The 19,983-nt window shown below is 37.4% G+C and overlaps 1 protein-coding gene across 1 annotated transcript in view; it reads right to left on the reverse strand.

Moving 5' to 3' along the window:
• Amph (amphiphysin) overlaps nucleotides 1–19,983 on the reverse strand; it is a 190,960-nt gene that overhangs the window by 19,550 nt on the left and 151,427 nt on the right. Inside the window, exons 12-17 of the mRNA XM_051194671.1 lie at nucleotides 11,471–11,587; nucleotides 10,517–10,540; nucleotides 8,634–8,657; nucleotides 5,895–5,927; nucleotides 5,201–5,239; nucleotides 955–1,077 (exon numbers count right to left, since the gene is read on the reverse strand). Of these exons, the coding sequence (XP_051050628.1) occupies nucleotides 955–1,077; nucleotides 5,201–5,239; nucleotides 5,895–5,927; nucleotides 8,634–8,657; nucleotides 10,517–10,540; nucleotides 11,471–11,587 (360 nt within the window). The remainder of the gene's footprint in view (nucleotides 1–954; nucleotides 1,078–5,200; nucleotides 5,240–5,894; nucleotides 5,928–8,633; nucleotides 8,658–10,516; nucleotides 10,541–11,470; nucleotides 11,588–19,983) is intronic.

Raw genomic sequence — 19,983 nt, forward strand, 5'->3', positions numbered from 1 at the left:
AAGATTAGAAGGGCCAATCCGGCTGGAACTAGTTTTGCTGCCTAAGTAGTAAGGCAAACCTGTGTTCTCCTTTAGTGACCATCTTATGCCTATGCATAATTGGCCATGCATATGATTAAATCAGATGTATTGTGGGAAAGGACATTCATAGCAGAGAAATGATGACATAATCTAATTTATCAATCAGAATGAGAAGCACTCAAGCTGTAGTAGCCAGACCTTCTCTTGAATTCTATAGAAGGAAGCATAGTCAGGACCCTTAAGAATAGTCCTTTATGTGTCCTGCTGTCAATACTGTCAGTGTATCTCTCTTTAATCTGAACTATCACTTTGCTCCCAATAATTTTATCTTGTTTCTTTTGCAAGTCTGCATGAGACCTCATTTTCTATTGTTTTGGATAAGAGACCAAGACCCTGGAAATTCTGTCCATACCCAACTGCCAGTAACACCCAGACATGACAACATGACCAATCCAGTTATCCTTTCTCTTGGGCAATTTAATCCCCAATTACAGTACATTTCCAGCTATCTCAGGTAGAACATAGACATAGGTCTGATTCTCTCCACAACCGCAGCTTCTCAACTGACAAAAGGAGTGCATCAGGAAGAATCGAGGCACAGTTTTCACAGAGCCACACCTATGGCTACACGGCAGGTTCCCTGATCCGTAAATTCTGTTCTTCGGTATAATCTGAATAATAATAATAATAATAATAATAATAATAATAATAATAATAATAATAATAATAATATCATCATCATCATCAGGGAATTGAGATTTTACTCAATTGAGATGAAACTGGAGAAGGCTCTTTGATCTGATCCTGGGATCCATGGCAGACAAGTGGATTCCTTAGCCCAGCTGAAGCCTGGACCGGATGTGGTACAAAGGATCATGGGAGAAGGTGGATGGAAGCAACAGAGTGGATGGAGGGGGCAGGGAGTTGGCTCACCACTGCGTCTTCCTTTGGCTCCTCCGTCTCCAGTGCAAGGTCCAGCCCGGTAGCAGGTGCAGCAGTGGTGGCAGGAGCCTCCTCCTCGTGGGGCTCCATGGATAGAGCCTGTTCAGCTTCAGCCTTAAGTTATTTGTGGGTAAGAAGGAAATAAGAAGATTCAACACATGAACAGGTGACACTGAAGAATGCTGGAGAATCCAGAATTTCATCATCATTCAGAGCAGGCGGCAGTTTTGTTAAAGCCATCATAGAAAAATAAATTTTCTCATCTGGTGTCAGGGACCCTTGCAGAACTTTAGAGTCAAGGAGTGGGATGATGAGGAGTGGGATCGGGAGGAGTGGGATGGTGAGGAGTGGGATGGTGAGGAGTGGGATGGTGAGGAGTGGGATGGTGAGGAGTGGGATGGTGAGGAGTGGGATGGTGAGGAGTGGGATCGTGAGGAGTATGATGGTGAGGAGGGGGATCGGGAGGAGTGGGATGGTGAGGAGTGGGATGGTGAGGAGTGGGATGGTGAGGAGTGGGATGGTGAGGAGTGGGATTGGGAGGAGTGGGATGGTGAGGAGTGGGATGGTGAGGAGTGGGATGGTGAGGAGTGGGATTGGGAGGAGTGGGATGGTGAGGAGTGGGATGGTGAGGAGTGGGATGGTGAGGAGTGGGATTGGGAGGAGTGGGATTGGGAGGAGTGGGATGGTGAGGAGTGGGATGGTGAGGAGTGGGATTGGGAGGAGTGGGATTGGGAGGAGTGGGATGGTGAGGAGTGGGATGGTGAGGAATGGGATCGGGAGTAGTGGGATTGGGAGGAATGGGATCGGGAGGAGGAGCAGGCTCCACAATTATTTCCTTAAGTCAGGCAAAGACCTACCGCTGTATTCACCTGTAACAGTTTATCTGTATAAAAGAACCATTTGCTAGGTAGAAGGAGTCAAAGAAGAACCTACAGGGCACATAGTTCTGTGATCTCTCTGTGTATAAGTATATATTACACTAAAAATGGAGGGATCATTCTAGTGTGCACATTAAAAGGTATTTACTTAACACAGTGGATCATTTCCAAAGCTGGGAGAGCAGGCTCAGCCACCTGGCTGCTCCATTAACTCCAGAATCTTTGTTGTTTTGATTGATATTCTGATTCAGTCCTTTCTTCCCTGCCTTCAAAAAATCTATAGCAATCAATTTATTTCATGTATCAAAGTAATTCCTTAATGAATAATAGGACATCCTTCTCCATGGTCTCAAGTAGACCCTTTAAACTAGTAGTTCCCAACCTTCCTAATGATGCAACCTTATAATACATTTCCTCATGTTATGATAACCTCCAACCACATTTTTGCTTCTACTTTATAACTGTAATCTTGCTACTGTTATAAATCATAATGGAAATATCTGATATGCAGGATATCTGATATATGACACCCAAAGGGGTCATGACCCACAGGTTGAGAAACCTTAAGTTGCTAGGGCAAACCTTAAGTTACTATTGTCAGCATGAGACTACTATATATAATCAGCCTCCAACACCTGTTACATGCCCAATCAGGTATCTGGCATTTCTTAACTCAACACCTTTTTCTTTTTCTTGTATATATAATTAACTTCTCAGATACAGTGAATTTCACAGAAAAGTACTGGAGCAACTGTTCTGAAATAATGACTCACTTGGTGCTGAAGAACAGAAAAACTGATTATCTTATGGCTTTCACCAAGTCATTCTCTGTGACCACATGCCTGATATTTTCAAAGGGCATAAGAAAATGAAAAGATAATACTTTTGTAGACAAGTGTGCAAAGATTTAAACATTTTTACTGGATTTTACGATATTTATGATGTTCTTTCCTGGCCAGCTGAGTCTACTTTGGAGGAAGTCTGAAGCCAAAGAGGAGCCAAGAGAAGGTTTGATACACAACTCACATAAAAATAACAAAGATATTGTGCACTTTAAAGAGGCAAAGATAACTGAAAATACAGAACAACGTTTGGATCATTGTCTTGGATTTCTAGCTGTCTGGGGAAATTCTGAAACTTTATTTAAAAAATAATGATGAAGGTAATTTTATGCACTAGTCTAACTGTATTCCATATTAAACTTAATAAGTGGTACTGTATAAAATGAAAGATATTAGATTACCATTTTCTCACAAGCTACACATGTTCACTGAGTTCTCACTACTGTGGTTATGACATAAGTTCTAGGGGACAAATGTAGTTTACTAGTAATGAGCAAGTATACAACACATTCTGCATAAACTCCAGCACTCAAATTATGTAGGTAGGTCACTCTTTTATTTCTCTGAAATATGAAATTATAAATATTTTCTAATAATATACCAAGGAAAAGTTCTTTTGTGAGAAAAATCTTATGGAAAAATCTGAAGCTGTATATGAATTGGGCTCCACTTAAACTGTTTTTGTTGTTGTTCCTACAAGGTATCTGCCTTGACAGATGTTAATGGATTGAGAACAAGCCATACCTATTTTTTGAGCATTAGAAATGATTCTTCAGAATTAAAATTCTTCAGAATGAAGCTGTCTGTGTCGTCTCAGAACACATATTCTGAAACCCTTTCTGACGAGATTAAGCCAGTCAATATATATATATAGAGAGATGGGGTTGAAGAGTCAAGAGTCTATTCATAAGCCAATATGGTATTTGCCTTCTAGTACTGCTTTTCTTAGATTTAGAAGAGCTATTTAAGACAGACTGAAAAGGACTTGGGGAAAACTACGGACAAGGTGTGAAGACTCAAAATGTTTTTCAACTGGTCCATAGTGATGTTCTGTGGGCCACGAGACATGAACCAGGAGATGTACAGCTGAATACCAGCTTCAGTCCCCTTTGCTCAGCACAGTCAAAAAATCCAGTGTTGGGGCTTCTGCTGCTCCTGAGATGCTGCAGAGTGACAATTTACTGATAGTTATATATTACCATTACCATGCATGGCAATTACCTGCTGCCTCATAGCAAGAATTTTAGTAGCGTTTGCAATGCTAGGTATGACAAACTGCATTCCTCAGGAGAGAGGAAGTGTGACGTTTGCTCAGGAAAATATATGTGGAGAAGACTGTAAGGAAAGCCTAGAAGTCATAACACAACTAATGTGCAGTGTGAAGATACTCAGGATACTGAAAGGTCATAATTCTGAACCTGAATTTTGTGTATTGATGTAATGGCTATAAATTTAATCATGATCAATAATCTCTATTTTATTTATGGTTTTCTGAGTTTTCACAATTGTGAATGTAAAACCTCATCATCCAAGTTCTATCATCAAGGCTAAGAATGACCAATGAACATACAGACTGAGTTTATCTGGTTTTGTTATCATAGACTTGAAGAAAAAAAAATCTAGACTCTGTCTTCCACTTGTTTGGGCATAAAGCAGAAAGTATGTTAGTCCATTGAGAAGACAGCAGAATATTAACAAAATTAACTTTTCGACAAGTTTCTCAAAATTCCTTAATTAAAAGTGAAAATATTATACAAAGAAAAATTTATTCTATGTGTATATGAATTCCATTCAAAACTTCTATTGTGAAATATGGTAGCTAAGATAATTACATAGTATTCCTATAGAAATTCCAATGCTGATAGCCGCTTCAGTCCTCAGCATGCACATACCCTCTGTCCTGCAGGGTAAATTACACAGTAACATCTCTCAAGGTCTCTTCAATCAGCTTGATTAGGAAGCTGCCAAAAGGCTTCCTATGATAACTGCAACTTCCACCTTCTAAAAACCTCTATTCCCCTGGGTAACGCTTTCTCCTTCCTACTCGTTCCCCTCGGATATCATCATCATCATCAGCTGGCCTGTGCAAATGCTTCTCTCTATAACTTACAAAATCAAGAGATGAGATGAGAAATTAGTAGCTCTAAACTCAAGGAAAAGGCAATGATTTATAAGTTGAAGCACAAATTCTTGAGACAAACCCATTTTCCATCCCATAGCTTAAGTTAGTCACATAGAGACCTGTGACTTTGGTGGATTCACTGTATTCCAACTGAGGACTGTAAGTATCACAAGAAGCTGGGTTTTGCTTGTGTCATTGTGTCAGCAGGAAACAAGTTCAAAGTTGGGTTTTACAGATGGTTTTGTTTCCATTTTTCTGAAAGATGGAGCTGTTCAAATCATATTCTATATGTTAAAAGTTCAGAGAAGTTAGTATGACCAACTAACTTCCAAATATTTCATGATAACTATCAACCATCCCTAAATCCAATCACATCAACTTACCAAGCTACCTACCATATTCTGATCTGCCTGCATGGTGAATAATGAAGTGTCCTGGGGCTGAAAAGAGGGAGAAAATTGTAAACAGCTATCTAAACTAGTAACTGTCTGTTGAATCAATAGAGATGTTTTAATGTTTTTGAAAGTTCTCTGTTCAAATCATTTAAGAAATACCAAGTAATAACACAAGTTATTCTAAACGTAAGTCTGGGCTGGCAGAACACCCAGGAATCACTGCTTTCTTGGCCACAGCTGGAATGTGGTTCTCAATTTTCAGATGGCTCTTATCTGGAGATTCACTAAAGGTACATGGTGTGGCTCACTATGACATTTTAGATGGAGCTTTTAAAAATCATCATCTCTAATATCCATCATCTTAGTAAAAATAATCAAATCTCCTATTTTATAGTAGCCAAGTCTAGAGGTACTTTCCAATTGGAATTTCTTCTAAGGACTAGTAGAAATATTGGCAAAGCATTATGGAGCACTTAGCTCGAGCTGGGTCACTGGGTTAATGGCACTGCAGGCACAGCTCATTTAATCACAACAATGCCACAATGCTGTCTCCATTACTCAAGTTGTAAGTAGTGAGATAAAATTTTGTACTGATACTTTTCATCATTTTACTAGACTGGTGACACAAAACTCATACAGAAAAGAATCAAACAGTCCCAGCAGTTGGCTCTTGTAAAGGAAACATTCTCCTTACCTGGGTGAAGCCATTAAATGAACCTCCAGAAGCCTAAAAGAAATGGAAAACAGGTATGATTTTTTTCCCAACACTTTCATAAAATGAGTATCCATTAGACAAGGGGAGAGTAACTACTACACACAAATTCAAAAATAATACAACAGCTTGCTTTGCTTGAAAGTGCTTAGGAACTACAAAAAGCTATGCTGTATTATTATAAATAGGCTGACAAAAAAGTGAAAGATAGCTTTACAATTGTCTCTGGTACACGGTTCAGTGTTCACCAACACTGACTTTCTCAATAATGAGAAAATGATTCTAGGCAAGAACCATGGAAGTTAATGGCTCTTTTTAAGTCATTCATATGCATGACTTTAATGAACAGCAACTAAGACTTTATAGTTTTAATGAGCCTAGGTAGAAACATTTCATGTGTTTTTATCAGAGTGGAGGTACATTAGCAACAGTAAGTCTGTACTGCTCATGGTTGAGCACATTCTAGTGTCCAAATTGGGGGTGGGGAGGAGGTGGAGGAGATGATAAAAAAGAGGAATAGTAAGAATGACTCCATTACTTCCCAGCATAATCATTATGTAGTTTCTTGTTTTTGATTTTTTTTTTTGTCAACCTGTTTGTGTTTGGTTTACATAGGTTTTAAGAGGTAAATCTGTCAAGGAGGTCAGTGATGGAGAATGAATTTGGTGAGAGACATAAGGAAAAACAGAACCTAAGGAAGTCCGTCTAGTCTATGCTACATTCTAGAGCAAGTACCTCCTCTTTATCAGCCTCTATTTCTTGGTACAACAATCCATATCTCTGGTTAGCAATTTCATCTTCAGATAAATCTGAGTTGTTGATGTCATTGTCTTGGGGACTATCATGACTCTCCATGGTAGTGTTCCAGGAGGTTCCCTGAACCAATGGCCCAGTGGTTTCCTGGTGTTGATCCAAGCTACTAGCCCTGGCATGTTTCTCACATACATCTGTTAGTATGTCCACTTCCAGTCCTTTCTTGCTTTCTACTAAATGTCCCCAGCATTTATATAAACCCTCTAAATCTCTGATAGACCAGTGGCTATTAGATTCCTGCCAACTGGCAAGTCTACTTGCATGGCCATCTGGAGTACCAGAGACTCCCATGCTATCCACATTCTTTACTCCTGAATTCAAGTGTGGCTGCCAGATTTGACCTGGATCTGTTCCCCAAGAATCTGTCTTTGTGGTTCTTGGCAATTTAATAGCATGACTACAGTTTCCAGGCACTATACTTACAGAGCCCTCTGCTGATGAATCTTTTCCTTATATGAACACTGCCCTTTTCTGCTTGCAAGAAATCCCAGAGAACAGTTAGGGTCAGTGTAAGATTCACCTGCCACTGCATAATCAATTGACAAAACAATATCCTGACTCTTAAATCCATCAGCCTCATGAGCACTGACTGCAATGCCACACTGAATTTCTTCTACACCTGCCCCTCCCTGTGCTGGATGCAGCTTTGTAGAATGGTTGTGAGAGCCTGTTGAATGTTTCCCTGTCTCTATTCTAGTTAAATCCCATTCCTTAATGCTCAAATCTTTAATAATGGACACAGGGTCCATCTGCAGAGGCAGATTACAGATCCCTGTGTGACTGACAGATGTAGCTTCAGAGTCATCTACATTTCTATGATGATTGATTATACCTTGGATCTCTTCAGAGAACTCTTGAATTCTGTCACCAAATTTATCTGTCACATATATCCTTTCCATGCCTTTTTCTAATAGATCAGCTTCCTCAAAATAATTTTCATAGGTTTTTAGTCTTTCTTCACATCTCACCCTTAGATCTTTTCTATTTCCCACTTCACTCCTTTTGAAGGTCTCCTGGCCTTGTTCTGCTGGGTTTTTGAGATGATGTAGTGTTCTGTTTCCTAGATTGTCACACACTTTCTCCTCAAATACCCCAGTATCTTCTAGTGCCTTCATATCAACAGCTCCAGTGTCTACCTTTTGATTTGTGTTCACACATTCCCAGATAGGCTCTTCTACCTTCTGTTTCTGTTTTATTTCTCCATCTGCTATTTTAGCTTCTTCATGACCTTTTTTGAGCAGGTCAACATTTCCCATGGCTGGCTTCTCTGAGTCAAGTACTGCATATAGCTGGTCCATCTCCATGCATGAAGTAATAGCAACTCCAGCCCCGGCCACATGCTCTGAGAACAGCTGCTCATTTCTAGCTGGAGGGGCTGGCCCCAGGGCATCCTCACCCTGTTCAGCCATAGTAGAATAGTCAACAGAAGAAAACATTCCAGTAGATAATCTCATGTCTTGCTCTGCTTCAGAGAGACAGATAATGTCTTCTGGAGACCCACTTGGGGTCATCCCCTGGCTGACATTGTCTGCCCTAGCATGAGGGCCCCAAGTAAATGCACCTATAGTTTCAGATCTTTGAAGCTCTTCAGCCAACCCACTGTCATGAGTTTCCTCTATGATGAGGTTACACATAGAAAGACTTTTTGAAGAGTCAGTCTTTAAAGTATGTAGAAAAGCAAAGGGGAAAAAAGATGAAACAGGCCATGAAATATTTGATGAAAAACATTCATCTCTTCAGTAGTGTAGCAACAGTTAAACAAAACAGAAGTACTTGAGTTAACTGGCTTAAAATCAAGTCTATGACTGGCACTGCCATTGAGAAAAGTCATTCTACCAAAAACAAATGCCATATGTATAATGATATTAGGTATTTTTAAAATCCAGAATCTTATAAAAATCAACCTACCGGTTGTACCAAATCAGTATTTGTCTGTAAGGGAGAAAAGGGGAGAGGGGGAGAAAAAGTAAAGAATGAGAAACATTTCAGTGGCTGAAGTCTTGTACTGTTCAGGGACAACACTCTTATGAATGCTGTAGTGTTTTTACTGCCCAGGAATTAAAATTTACCAATTTTTTGTTATAGGGATGATTTTGTTCTAAAATTTTTTCAAGACAATTGTGGAAGAGGCAGAAATGAAACAAAAAGAGCCCGTGCCATTTTTCTAGTATCAGTGAGGACCTTTGTGGCTAGTTCACAATTTCCACCTTAGAAAACTGTGAAATGAAAATGCTTATCCAAATGAGTATGCAAGTCTCAGAACACCAAGATGTTCTCAAGAGTAGAGGTCAAGAAATTACTCCATGTCCTATGCTCTGTAAGAACACTGGGACAAAATGGCAAACTCATTTTTTACTAGTCTCTATCCATGTCCTGGGTGGAAAGTGAATTTATATTAACTTGAGGATTTTCTTAAAAGTCTTCCCTTAATCTAGAAACCATTTTCTGCTCACAATAAAAATATCCTGTAGAATAGACAGGACTAAGAATTATGGGCAGCATGTTCAGAAAACCACTATATTTTTATTATGACTACTATTCCTAGTAAATCTATCATCTGAAGCAGTGGAAAGATTCTTCTAGAAGGTACCTTTGCCCTCACCACACTCTTTTTAGAGAGGGAAGAAAATGTGTTATAGTTCTAATTCACGTAATGAATTTTGGGATAATCAAGATTATTATTATTCCCATAGTCAACAATAAAAGTAACACAAAGTTTAAGTTATAATTCTAGTGCCCTCCCTGATTTGTAAATACACAAGTAAAACTAAATTCTGTGTAAATGTACTGACTTAGGTCATGTGTGGCTTCAACCAACACTATTATATGTGATCTTCGTCTCTTTCAAGGATCCTAAAAAGTAGAACAGAAACTCTGGGAAGAGGATGAGTATTCTTTTACTTTTAGGGAACAAGTAGAAATGTCACTTCTGAAGAGTGTGTCCACAAACAACAGTTACATCTATTGACTGTGTCTGTTGCAATTTACTAAACTCAAGTGGAATTTACAACCAGAGTTTTAAAGATGAAGACCCTGCCCTAAGGAATTGTCAGGATTTGCATGGATGTCTCCAGTCTCCCAATTTTGCAATGCTGATGAACACCACCATCTCTGGTCATCTCTCCCCAACAAGTCTAAATTCTGAAAATACTCAACCTTGCACATCAGATTAGCTTTATAAAATAACACGATTATTATAGCTTCCTTTTCTTGATAGCTATCACATACTGGGATAAATATCATATACATGTCTTACTAAATCCTCTCACAACACTTTGAAGTAGGTATTATTACCTTTATTTTATAGATGAAAAAAGCTGAGGCTTAGAAAATTTTAGAAATTGATCAAATTAACAAGATTGTAAGTATTAGGGCCTGAACTCAAATCCACACTATGCAGCTCAAATTTTCCAAATGTTTCAACCAAACTTAATTGATGACAAATATTTCCCATAACCTCCCATTTTCTCTCCCACACTCTGTGTTTTGATCACATGTGTGCATGCCTTCCACTACAACAGCTCTTTTGCTAATCATTCCCCACAGGAAGACACAAAGAATACAATGCTATTGCCTTGAATACCACAAATTCAACTATGCGGACCACTGACACAAGTTTCTCTAGTAGGTTTTCTAGCTTTGGGGAATACTCACAACTTTCAAGTATTTTTCTTGGGAAATACATTATCATTAAGTGTTTGAGTTTCTTTTTCTCACAAGTGAAAAAGTATATTGAGCTTTCTAAATTTTTATATATCAAAATATGTGAAATTAGTTTTTAGATGCCTTACCGTCCATAAGTCCCAGGGCAATGTCTAAAATCAAACAAAGAAAAACAATATAAGTCCATATAGTTAGTGATAAAAACAAAGAGGCCAGGGAGAGTCGTGATGTACAAACACTTGTGAGCATTTAGAACAGCATTCTTCCCCAGCCCTGTTTTTGATAACAGAAACACTTCATTTCTGTTACCTGTTTTGGTAGACACTCATCATATGCCTATTAAGAACTTTAAATGTGCTAGTCTAACTGAACCAAAATTTAAATTTACATAACTTTACTGAATTTGAGTTTATCTGCATGTAGATACCATGAGAGCAGCAGGGACCTAATCGATCTGCCTTTTGCTTTTATAGGAGCTTGCTCAGTACTGAGTGTGATTTACAATGAGCATGGTACTTCAATATTCACACATCATTAAAGCAAAATGTTTTCCAACACTAACGGTTATATTATTGAAAAAATTCAGACTTCAGTCTTTAACTACTGTGCTTGCCTCTCCCTCCTATCTCAAAAATATATATTATGGCAGGTTGAAGGCAAACAGATCCTTAAATATGCTCCAATATACTGGGTTAAAGGACACACAAATTAACTGGCAATCATGTACATTATAAAGTATGAGAAAGGAAGTAGTGAACATAGGAAACTAGAAGATCGTTGTTTAGGAAGGCATGAGATGTGTTGTCAGATCCTACACTCATCTGAGAGAAGCGAGGCACTGATAACTACCCTGTGAAATGTGACTCTGAGGCAAACAGCTCTGTAGCAAGAGAAGACCAATGGTATAGTGTAATAAATATATTTGGTACTAATGAAGTCTCACTTCTATACCTTACACATGGTAAATATTTTTAACCAATAAGAAAAATAGATAACCATCAATCGAATGGCACAGAGATCGGTGGGTAACTCGGCATAGTTATTAAGGTTTTTCATCCTAACATCCCTCATTCTCTTTATACCTGAGACATGGGTGAGTGGGTTGCTGTAGCAGAACCTGCAGGAACCACATCAGGCTTGAAAGGGTCAAAGTCCAGATCCAGCAAAGTCTCCTCCTTCTTTGCCTCCAGGACTTCATTCTGTTGAGACAGATGGATAGGAGATCATGGAATGGGTCAGGTGGGATGCCTCACTGAGATGCCCTTAGCCATATCAGTGCTTCATGCGATGCACTGATAAAGCCATGCATAACCCATCTTCCTGGAGCATGCCCCAGGCTAGATTTCCCATCAAGAGGAGGTATCAGAAAGCCACACAGGTAAAAGAAATATCATTTTTTTGATATTTCAAACAATGCAAAACAGAAAATTACAGAGTAAAAAAAAACACTACAGATGACTATAAAAATAAAACTATGTACTGAGACCAGAACTTATTATTATAACCCATTTCAGTGGTTCACCTCTTATGATGCTAAGACATAGGCAGCAACCAATAAATGCTGCCATCTCACCTCCTTCATCCTCCTTATGGTTCCCATGCATGGACTGAATATGAAATGTGCCCCAGATGCTCAAGTGTGTGGACATTTGGTCCTCATCTGCTGGCACTTTTGGGGGAAGATTATAGTAACTTTATGTGGAAATGTTAGAAGAAGGTTCTGAGGTTTTACAGCCTGTCCCCTTTCTATCCTCCCTCTCTTTCCTAAGTGTGGACTCAGTGTGGCCAGCCATCTTATGTTCCTGCTAGCATCCTCTTCCTATCATGATAGATTGTCTCTCAAACTTGAGCTGAAATGCACTCTTGACTTCAATTGCATCCGGAATTATTACTCCCTTCCTAGATTTAGTTATCATATGATCCATCCCACTGGTGTGTGTGTGTGTGTGTGTGTGTGTGTGTGTGTGTTTGTGTGTGTGTGTGTGTAGAATGGTAAAAGGGAAACAAGACAGTGAGTGTTATACCAGTCAGTATTTCCACAAAATGATTCCTCAGCTGCTGTGGAATAATCCCTCTGTACACTGTGAATATTTATTACTCGCATTGGCTAATAAAAAACTGACAGGCTAGTAGTTGGGCAGGAGGTTAGGTAGGAAAGCCAAACTGAGAATGATGGGAAGAAGGATGGTTACGTTAGGAGAGACACCAGCCAGCCACCTAGGAAGCAAGTCATGCTATAGGACAGATAAAGCAACCAGCCATGTGGCAATACATAGATTAATAGAAATGGGTTAATTTAAATGTAAGAGTTAGCTAGTAACTAGCCTGAGCTATCTGCTGAGCATTTATTTATAAGTAATATAAGCCTCTGTGTGTTTATTTGGGACTAGGGTTAGGACAGGAAAACCCTGCTTACATCCACCCTGTAATGTTTTTTGTTTTTTGATTTTGTTTTTTGTTGAAAATCAAGTAAGCTACTAAGACACAGAATGAAAGTCCTATAATAATACTCTAAGACTATACTAAGCATAAACACCTGTTCACAGCCAACCATTGGTGGTGCACATCTTTAGTCCTAGCACTCAGGAGGGAGAGGTAGGTAGATCTATGTGAGTTCAAGCCTAGCCTGTCTACAGAGAGAATTCCTGGACAGGCTCCAAAGCTACACAGAGAAACCTTGCCTTGAAAAACCAAAAAAAAAAAATTCTGTTCACCAGTTAATGAACACAAGAAAACAGCACAAATAGCATGGACCTGAAGTTGGATAAACCTGGGTTCAAGTACAAAATAAAGGGCAAAACTGAGACAACATCTCCATAAAATATACACAGTGACAGGAATTGGGGGCAGCTTTACACAGTCAAATAACATGTTTTTGATATTTGATATGCTTCATTTTTGAACATTTGGTTGTAGAGAAATTGAAAGGTCATGTCAGTGGGTCATGTACAACATAAGGTTGAAGTGTTTGCAGAAAGCTTTTGAAGAATGTGAATTGTTTTCATTACTGGTCACAGAAACAAACTTCAGAATACAGAATTGCAAGAACAGGTGGAAGGTGTAAGGGTAATACTTTAACATCCTGTACTCGCTGTTTAGGAAAGCTACTAGTGTATTTGTCTCTGTGCCCCCTTCTAAATGAACAACACATTCTTATCATTTAGGTTAATACTGTATTTACTAAGTTTTTTTTTAAATATTGAGGGATAGATTTTTATCATGTTCTTACATATTATTTTAAAATAAGCATTTTTAGTTAAATCCAACTTAAAACATTTTTTAGCCCTTTTGTTATGGTTTTTAGCTATGTCTGTTCATTGTAGGTTGTGAAGGCTTTCATAAATATATTTTGAATCAAGCATACTTTGACCATATTCACCTCATATTCCTTACTTTTTCTCCCATCTTCTTCTAGTATCTTTCTTTTCCTAAAAAATTTTGCTTCTTTCATGTCATATAATGTATTATATATATATATGTATGTATATGTATATATATATGTATATTTATATATCCCTGTTGCTTCTTTCTATTATATATGTATATATACCCCAATATATCTCATCTATATGCTTCAATATTAGTCATTAGCTTTCTATTTTTTTTTCAGCATAATTATTCCTAATATGCTTTTTAAATTTCATAAACATTTTTCTTCTCAAAATCACTTCTTTTGTTAATAAGTATTAAAACAGATTACTATGTCCTTTGGAAAGAGGGGGCACGAAGTTAGAATGAGTAAGTGGCAGGGTGTCTAGGAGGAGTTGAAGAGGAAATGTTGGATATGACTATCATCAAATATACTATATAAATGTGTTAAAAGGAATAACTAATATATATTTTATAATTCTAACAATGACCCCAATGAAATTTGGAAAGGGTTTGCCTACAAAAGTATCATGTTTCTAACATAGCAAACAGACTATTAGAAAAAAGAGGTAACACAAAGCAAGCTCTTTGCTTCCATTGAACACAAATTTACTAATCAAATCTAGAAACCAAGATAATGGAAGAGTTGGACAGCATGTGGAAAGCAGCTCTGAATCATTGTGATGGATAAGTTCTGCAGGGAAATGTCTGTAACTGTCTATTAAACCAAGAACTCTGTGGAAATATGCTAAATCAGCAGCTCTTTGATCTCTTTGCTCCTACTCAACTCTTTGATCTCTTCCTCCTCTCCCTTTCCCTCTTCTCTTCTTTGTAGTTACCCTCCTCTTTGTCCTCCTCCTATTCATCATCCTTCGCCTTCTCTATTCTCATTACTCCCTCCTTTTTCTCATAATTACAATGTTTTCCTGAACAAATTTGCAATTCCAATAATACTTTATGCATTATAGATCAGAGGCTTCCAGGAAAGAAAGGTTATCAATAGTCATAAATTGTAAATCCCATGAACTACACACATGACAATAATGGTCTGACAAGAGATGCTTAATGTTGTAATAGCAGCACTGATATCTTGGGGCAGCCAACAGCTATTTGGTTGTACCAAACCCCACTGAATAGTAGGGAATCTGTGCCTAAGTACATGTAGGAAACTAGCTTAGATGTCAGAGCTAGAGAGGTCATAAACTCTAAAGGAGGACCTACTACTATCAATTTGATAAATGATACAGTATTAAATTATCTTCTAACTACTAATCCTTATACCCATATATTAGTGTAGCTCTTATCAGAGGATCTTATTTTAACAGAGAACCCCAATTCACTGAAATGCAGAGAATAAGTAACTGACAAGTGCCTAAACTCAAATGTGGCATCTATAACACAACACCTCCAGCAAAAGACCAGAGAACATTGTGCAAGGGAGGACAGAAAGAGCTCAAGGGCTAGAGAACTGGAAAGACTACTACAAATTAGTGTTCTCTGTACAGGACTGGTATGTTGTACTCATGAACTCTCAACAACTATGAATATTACACAAGACCATATCAGCCAACATTCCACTGAAGATGAGAAAATGGTTCGCAGGGTTTCATCCTAGATAAAGAGCTACAGGGATTCAATAGCTGCTGAGGAGTGGACAGTTTTCTTCAGGCAGGAGGTCTGTGGTAGGTTCGCTCTGCCATACACTTAAGACTGTATCTATGTACATATAGGCAACACTAGTTACATATAACACAAAAGAAGTAGAAAACATCAATTTGAGTGCCGAATGGGGGATATGGGAGGGATTATGGGGTTGGATATGATTAATGTATGAAGTTCTCAAGAAGTGTGCTGAGCAGGTGATTAGTCTAAGAGGTCGGCATGTGACAATAGTACACCATGTTAATGCACTTCAATGCAGTCTGTGACAATGGTACTATTATATCATTTAAAACAGTGACTGTTCTCCAAACTGCATTTTACCTGAATCATTTGATGTAATCACTATTAAAAAGCTGAAAGAGAATGCCGTCATATGCTCTTTTGGAGGTAAAGAATTGATTGGACAAGGTCATCCAGTGTTCTAGATTCTCCAGGTTCACTGCAAAGCAGAGGCAGGGTTCTAGTCAAGTCCCCTTGACCCCAGTGTCTTTCCAGGCAGTTGATGGGACTCTGTATCACTTATGTATTTCAAGCAGGGATCACAAAGATTCCCTGAGGAATTCCTAAGTTGGTCATACAAGATTAGATCACAGAACACAGACTTTACTTCCTCTTTAGCCCAATGAGCCACTTTAAAGAAACTTTGATAAAAATAGAGAAATCAAGAATTAATTAAGTCACCTTCTTTGAACTTCATTCTTATTATGAATAAAATAGATGTATTATGACAGTAGCAAAGACAATAGATGTGTGGTATATAATATGTACAGAATATGTGAACAATAATATGTTATTATTATTATTATTATTATTAATGACATAGTATCTGTGGCTACATAAAATCACTGTAATTATATATTCATAATAGACATTTGAATGCCTGCATGTGTGTCTTGATTCTTCTGGTTCAAATTGTATTGGTTTTATTCTATTAATCCAAAGGGTCATTTCTAAAGGCACTCACATCATACAAGATTTTGATAGAACTTAACAAAGAAAACATCATAACCTGATTGATGCTCATATTTGTATTTCAAGTACTTGAATTATTATACTAAGAAGTAGAGTACCTTATAAAACATAAAAATACTCCTCTGTAAAAACTGCATTGAGCAACAGGTATAATAGCAAATTATTACAAGCTTTTGACCTAGGACTAATAGAAGTATGGCTGCTTTGTCATTTCTATTAAACATTATGATAGAAGCCAATGAAATAAAGTAAGATAAAGAAAGGCATGATATCTAAGTTAGAAGGAAGAAAGAATTAAATTACAGAAAGTTACGATGCATACAGAAAAGGCAATGGAATTCATAAAATACTGTAGGAACTAATTGACTTTTCAAGGCTTCAGGACATAGCATTAATATATAAAATTGCATTTACATATAATTTTAATAACCACAAAGTAAAATTTTCAACTATGATTTAGATAGTACTACTGTATAAAATACTTAGGATTACACCAAGCAAAGAATGTTAATATTTATATATTGTAAACTATAAAGGCATAGTGAAATCAGAAAAATCTTTAAAAGATAAACACAATAAATTTATGGGTTAAAAGAATCAGAATTTATAAATGTCATTAACCTGTACACTCCATACCAACTAGTAACTATACTAAGGTTCAACAGTATCACTCCAAACACCAAAATTGTATGTCTAACTGAAGCTTGAGAGTATCACCTTCTTTAGCAGTACTGTGCTAACAATCGTACAAGTATACTCACTATATCTACTCTACTGGTGATTTCTTACCTGTGTATATAGGCCAATACTTAGGAGCCTGTACATATTATATATGTGCACCATAATATATGTTAACACATAGTATACTCACTAATGAAAACAACCACCAATAGGAAGAGTTACATCTGCTATGACATACCTGCATATTTGCAGTCATCCTGCTGTTTACCAGGATGAGGTCAGCTCAAACTGACATGAGATTATCTTGCTATATTTGCAGTAAAATAGTCAACAGATTATAAAAAAAAACTATAAAAATTTCAAAACCAGATTTTATTGCCCTACTTGAAGATAGAAAATATGATATAATAACAGGATAACTAAAAATAGTACTTCTGGAAAATTGAATTATACTTCCTAATTTTTATCTTGTGCTTTGCTTTATTTTACAAACTTTCAATGTTAATTATATGCCATTTTAGCATATATAATACTTCAGAAATCAAATGAGATAATGGATATTGCAATTTATAGCTACAGCTACAGTATATTTAGATATAAAACACCTACATCCAAACAAAATCCCATAATGTCACAAGTGCACACACATACATATAGACAGTATTAAATCATAATCCATTATTTTAGTGAGCCAGACTGATGAGTGCATTGGTATTACTTCTAGAGATTTCTTCCCTCTTCCATTCTTTCAATACATGTTAAGAATGTTTACTGTATCCCAAGCCTTTGCTTCCCCCTAGAGCTTCCTAATAAAATAGAGGAGCTCAAAAGGGAAGTTGAAGGCAGAGAAGACAAAGCTTTTAGGAACAAGTCCAATTAAGAGTTATTTTTCATGAAATATCAATACCTTTCACTTAACAAAACAATTGATAATTTCTAAAAAATGAGCAAAGTTGAAGCATTTCATTAATATGTACGAGGAAGCAGTGGCTGGGGAAATCTAACTTCAAGACTGGAAATGTATTAAAAGGTTGCAGATGTATTACAGTTAACCTGAACATTGGCATTAACTACAGTATACTGGCAGGATTTACATAGTTTATATTCACAATCTTAGAATGAAACAAATTTTACTCATTAAAAATGATTTTGGCAAGTGCTTTCCCCATGACATTTATTATAGATTTAAAAAAATAATAACATTCAGATCTTCTTACATATTAACTGACACGCCATCATCCTCTTATTGTCACATTTCCTTTACATTCCTGCACACACTTAGCAACCCTGCAGTGTCCTAGTAAGTCAACACAGGATGAACTCAACCTTCTAGGGAACTGATTCCTTAGTTATTTTGTTTTTGTTTTCTCAGAAGCCAGCTGAACAAAGTCATTCTGAGCTCAGTATGCCCTGGCTTTTGTGCAGTGCCTGCATCTATGCTATCAATTAGTGTAAAAGCCAGCAGTGATAAAGAAGGCAAGGAAGATGGATGCTCCTTTGCTTAGAATGAGCTTCTGTTACGACTAGTAGATTGACAGAGTTATGTAATCCCTTGAAACTTGACAATAAAATGTTACTGACATGTACATTTCAAGTAGTGAAACAATGTATATGGAAAAAAAAAAAAAAAAACCAACTGTCTCTGGGCCAAGACCTCTAAAGAAGAATCTGGTGGCAGATGAGGATGGATTTAAAATCAAGTTCCCAAAGTAAGCTGGAGAGCAGTTTAAATCATTTTATGAACATAAATGAGAGAAAGAGAGGACTAGAATCCTATACATATATACCTAGATATTATGTGTTTCTATGTGATTGCTTTATTGTTTTGGTGAACAGTTAGGATCTTAATTATATGCATAGATTTGTTTCCCATGGATATATCATTTAAATATTCATTTCTTAAAGTATTTTACCAAACCCACTTCTCAAGAAGTGGAGACCTTTAGAGAAGGTAGCTTAAAGAAGACAAAGTGGGGCTTTTGCTGTAATACTTCTAAGAACCTTGCACATGGCAGCATGAGCTATAACAAAGAGGAACTGGATGGAGATCTTCCCAGTCTCATACGACTCCCATCTGAGTCCCTCTTTTTATAGCATGTGATGAGGTTAGTGTTTCTCAAGAATGCACATTGGTATTCTAATCATAATAGCCACAAATGCTGGTGCAATAGTCTCATGGCACATATGTTATGGAAGAAACCAATCACCTGTTAAAAATTGGACTTAAGGCCCACTCCATGAGATGGAATCTGTCCTGACACTGCTAAGGAGGCGAAGGATCTGAAATTAGTTCATGGACCTTATTGGGGGAAACCTACTACTATTATTCTGCACAACAGTAAATTATTTACACAACAGTAAAATGACTACTAATGACATACTGATATACCCCAGATCAGTGTCTCACTCAACATTCATCTAAGAAACTTTTTTCCTACAGTAGATGGTCATTAACACAGGCCCACAACTGGGAAATGAGCAAAGAATGAGAGACTTTGGAGCACTCGTCCCTCGATAAGATTTTTTCCTCAACCCCAACTCAATTCTCAGGCAACGATTTATAAGGAAGAGGAGGGAGAAAGATTGTAAACGATGGGGTCAGAGATGACCCCAAGAAATCATCTTTCTAGAAACAACAGGACTTATACATACGTGAACTCACAGAAGCTGCAACTGCATGCCCAGGATGGTTTACAACACATAAAGTCCCAGCACTGAGAAGAGGAAGGAGAATAGAAATCTCCTCTAACAAAGAAACAATTTACATTTGATGCCTACCGGGGAAAGGAAAAATGAGCTTTTCTAATGGATTGTCACTGTGTATATCAACAACTCTCTATTACAGGGTTTATGCTCAAGAGTAGTTGGGTGATACAAAACAGACTCCATGTTTTATACATGTGTGTAGGTT

This window comes from Phodopus roborovskii, unplaced genomic scaffold (genome assembly GCF_943737965.1).
Source record: "Phodopus roborovskii unplaced genomic scaffold, PHOROB, whole genome shotgun sequence".
NCBI classification, from domain to species: Eukaryota; Metazoa; Chordata; class Mammalia; order Rodentia; family Cricetidae; genus Phodopus; species Phodopus roborovskii.